A 4,606-nucleotide genomic window follows, 5' to 3' on the forward strand; every position below is an offset into this window, starting at 1 on the left:
GTTTAGGAATGAAGGCAGAGGGGGTGGGAGCTGTGCGCTGCTGCAGCAGAAACCCGGAGGTACAGAAATCAGGCTCCGGAGGTACAGAAATCAGGCTCCGAGTGACTTAGGCGAAACGTTAAAGTTCTTTCATCTGTCTAGCTTCTGCCAAACGCTTCAGCAGGGTGCAGTGAATTATTCACTAGGGTTTCCTAGCCAGCCATGTCCCGTGGAAAGTGCCGCCAATTAGTACTCCCAGGCAGCCTCACTCTCACGAGTGATACTAGTGGCAGGCTCCGCCCAACCTGGTGGGGCTCCCAAAGGAACCTGTGCTTGGTGAGCTGCTAATTCTGTTATTTAAGAGCAGATTTTCCACTACTCCTGGCTTAGGATTTCCCAGGGTTTTACTTTTTTTCAATGGTGTCTTTTAATAGCTTGTCCTGGCCAAACTGCTGGGATTCCAGTAGCTTACCCACTTATGAACTGGGTGAGTAGAGGCAAGAGACAGGGACTCCAATCTCAGGAATCCTCATCTGTTAGATGTGGCTTAACAGTAACGGTATCTATCTCAGAGGGTCGGTATTCATAAAAACACAGTCAGAGGCGCCAGGCACAGTGTTTCTGATGGTCACTGGCATTAGTCTTGAAGTCATTTACTACAGTTTCACTTGTCACCATTCAGCCCCTGCTAGAGCCCTGCAAGACCAGTATGTGGAGCCTTCAAACAGCATGTGGCCATAGGAACTTATGGCCAAATGCATCTCTTTCTGGCTTTAAAATTATTATTATTTTACATTCTCAGGTGACGTGACCTTTTCCCATTCTTAGCTCTAGGCAAAGAATGAAAAATTATTCCTTAGCCATGTAGTGTTAGAGCACACCTTTAATCCAGTTACACAGGAGGCAGAGATAGGCAGATCTCTGTGAGGCCAGCCTAGTCTACAAAACGAGTTCCAGGACAGCCAGTGCTCAGTTACACAGAGAAACCCTGGCTTTAAAACCAAAACCAAAACCAAACTAACCAACCAACCAAACAAAAAGTCTTCCCTTCCCTCATTTTAGCAGTTATTGTAAGCTGTGAGGGAGAAAAACATACTTTGAAACAACTCAAATAGGTTTTGGTTGTTTCTCATCCCCAGACAGAAGCCATGCAGCCACCTGCCTGTCCACATCACTGTCATTAAGCATGGAGTGAAATGAATACTTTGACTGTCAAGGGCATTCAAACGTCCAGAAGGCGACTTTCATTTTTAAAAAAAGGCCCTTAAACAATGACAGAGCTGCCTCTCGAAAGGGCAGGAGGTATCATTCCTGTTTAACCGTGTGAACAACACTTATATAAAATATGTAGCAGATAAATTCTCTAGAAGCCTCAGCCATGAATATTCTTGCATAACTCGTAAAACAAAACAATCAAACAAAAAACCCCGAATGCCCCAAACAATTTCCAAACTCCTGTCATGCATGCTAAGCAAAGGGGCAGTGATCCTTTGATCAGCTATGAGTGATCAAATGTCAGGTTCTCTATGTCCCTCATTATCCCACGCCTTAAAACTGTGAAGATTATAGACCTGGGAGAGCTCTGCTATTTGTAAAGACATAGCATTAGATGAAAACCAGAGTGCTCTGGGGGTAAACTGATAACCCATGGCCTACAAAATGATTTCTACAATGCCCTTTGGACAGAGACGTGCAGGGCCACAAACATTGAGCAACGGTGACCACTCAACCAAAAGATGCTAGGGACAAAGTATTCAGATAAGCACTGCAAACGCCTCATATTTCCCAGAAGCTTTTTTAGGCAGCTTTTGAAACGTTTTCTTATTTACAGTCCCACTCTAGCACAGGTTGGCCTGGAACTTTTTTTTTGTAGCTCAGGAGAATGGACTTTAACTCAAAGCAATTCCCCTGTCTCATGCCCCTAATATTTTGGTTTCCAGGACCATGTGTAGATTTTGATCTAAAAATGAAAAAAAAAAATAAAAATGCTGTATTTGTTTATAAAATGAGGGCTTGAAATAAAAATATACAAAGTGAAAGGCATTCCACGGGCCAGGCCTGTATCTCTGGCACAGTGCTTGCCTGGTATGCACTGAGGCCCTGGGTTCTATCCCTGGGGGAAGGGAGAAGGAAGCTGTAGTAACATTAGAAAGCTACAGGTAAGATGACTGCAGCGTGTCCCAGGCAGGCCTGGTGTACATAGTAAGCTTCAGGCTAGCCAGGGCTACATAGTAACCCCGACACAGAAGCAAGCAAGTGTTTAGATACAACTCAGAACTAAGTTGCCAAGGTCTCTGTTATCCCTTACCTTAAATTCTAACTGGGAAACGACAGAAAAGGAACAACAGTTAGGCTCTCAGACTGAAATCACTAAGCAGTCACACCCAAGGGGGAAACCGGGCCAAGCAGTTTAAGTGAAGGTCAGGTATTTCAGGTATATATATAGAGATATACATTACAAACAGGGATATTTCAAGGTTAAAATAACGGGAAAACTGATTTTCCTCCTACCCATACAAGTACCTCGTTTTTGTTCTCCAAATTGCAGCATAAATAACTCTCCCCCGATTCTCCTCCCCTTCAGGTGGGTAGGCATAAAAGGGCACCCATTGGCATGGAGCCAAAAAACGGTCTCTGGGAAGGACAGACTGTTCTACTACCGTGAAGATGCTTGAACACATTCAAAGGGAAGAAGGCAAGCATAAAAAGTTACGTAGGCTTCGCTCCCAGTTAGTATGTGCCCCGGGGAGGTGTCTGCAGTACTCCAGGAGACTGTCTCAAATCTGCTCTTCTGAGGCCCAGGGAAGAATTAGGAGTTACTAGTTCCCGTTTAGGCCTGGAACTTTCAATACACCTTAGTTTAAGATTTGTCTTTTTAAAAAAAGGAAGTCAGTCCTCTTGTCTTGCTCACAGCTGCATCACCAGCAACTGGTCCAGTGCCTGGCTCGGAGAAACTGGGTTACGAAATATTTTAAGGAGCAAAGAGCCGACTGAAATGCAGAGAGAGATTGATGGCTTCCAGTCAGCTGAATCTCCCAAGGGTTTAAAACAAAGAAAGTACATTACACTTCAACCCTTTTCCATCCAAAGGCCAGGCTGGTCTGTCAGGGGACAGGGGATCATCAGGCACTAGTGTGGTGACACTGAAGGAAGGATGCACCACACCAAGGTCACGGATGCACACCGGGCCCCCGAGAACCTCCTTCCATGTGGTCACATTTCCCTCCGCCACGCACGCTGCTTCTACACAGCACTGGCAGATTTAACCCTCTGGACCCCGACAGCTGGACCCGCTGTCCCGCAGGGCAGCTGGTCAAGGACACGCGCGCCCCCCTGCACCACAGCCAATCAGCGACAGGCAGCTCTGGCACCATAGCCAATGGCTAGAGGATGGCCCAGCGCCACCGCCCACGTGCTCACCCCTCGCCCCGCACCCCACAGTGCTGAGTCCACATCTGGGACCCCCATCACCCGCTAGAATGGGATTCTGGGTGCAGTCGAGAACCACAATTCCCACCTCGGGGGCTACGCTGGCCCACTGTCCAGCGATACAGGGGAGGGATGAGGGGTCCTGGGGTCACCCCGGGGCGCAGACACTGGACTCTAAGACTCGGGCCAGGCAACCCTTGGGGACACACGAGGTGCGCGCGTGTGTCCGATCGTGGGGTGGGGTGCAGGTTTCGCAGGGTCCACAGTTTGGCTGGGCAGGGGCAGGCCCGCGGTGCCACTGCATCTCTGTATCCCTCGGCTCACCTGGCTCTGGCAGAGGCTGCAGCAGCTAGGCCTGGGTGAAAGGCAGCAGCCATTCCCGAGAGGATGCGGCTGGAGTGCAGGAGGGCCATGGTGGGCGGTAAGACGGCAGTGGATGGTGTTAGAGCCGAGATCAGGGTAAGCGTCCGCTGGAACCGAGGCGCGGGCTCCTAAAAGGTGAGGACAGTGACTTCCCTGGGCGTGGCTAGAGCGGCCCTGCGCCTGGAGCAAATCATGTCGCAGCGGCCCCTTGAGGTCGGGGGTAGAACTACGACACCTCCACGGAGGTCATGAAAACTCGCAAGGGCACTGCTAATCGCCGCCTATAAATCCTGTGAAGCTTGTATGTGAGGATGCGCAGTCCACGGTGCTCAGCGCTCTGCTTCCAGTTAATCATCCGCTACGCTAGAGGCAGCTGCCTAGCGTGCCAGTTTGAAAGAAGGAAAAAAATGTAAGCTGACCCGAGGAAGTATTTTTTTCCTAATGCTCCACAGTGTGGTTTTGCTTTCAACCCACTAGTTTCCCTAAGTGCAAGTCTCTCAAGGTTCAGATTGCTTTCATGTCCCTGTTAGAGGACAACAGGCATATTTTGTGGGGCAGTTGTGAGTATTAACTTGTGAGATTAGCAGATTATGCCCTAAAAAAAAAATAAATAAAAAAGGGCCTGATTAGTCAATACAAAATTACCCAGGACCAACGACAAACTTTTGCACTTCAAATCTTCATAATTATGTTTGGAAGAAATGAATAAGTTTTTAAAGGCTGGGAGAATGAATTTGAGACAAACCCACAAGTTGACCGAGTTCACTCTGAACATGGGCCATTATTTCCCAAGGACGCCTCCCAGAAATCTGTATAGATTGCCAGTCTAGTTTAT

General features: G+C 48.2%; 1 protein-coding gene across 1 annotated transcript in view; it reads right to left on the bottom strand.

Annotated features, from left to right (window-relative positions):
- Positions 1–3,991, bottom strand: part of Got2 (glutamic-oxaloacetic transaminase 2) — a 24,319-nt gene extending 20,328 nt beyond the window's left edge. The window contains exon 1 of the mRNA XM_021171113.2: positions 3,733–3,991. Coding sequence (XP_021026772.1) covers positions 3,733–3,821 — 89 coding nt within the window. The 5' untranslated portion in view covers positions 3,822–3,991. The remainder of the gene's footprint in view (positions 1–3,732) is intronic.
- Between the last annotated feature and the right edge of the window lie 615 nt (positions 3,992–4,606).

This window comes from Mus caroli, chromosome 8 (assembly GCF_900094665.2).
Source record: "Mus caroli chromosome 8, CAROLI_EIJ_v1.1, whole genome shotgun sequence".
NCBI lineage: Eukaryota > Metazoa > Chordata > Mammalia > Rodentia > Muridae > Mus > Mus caroli.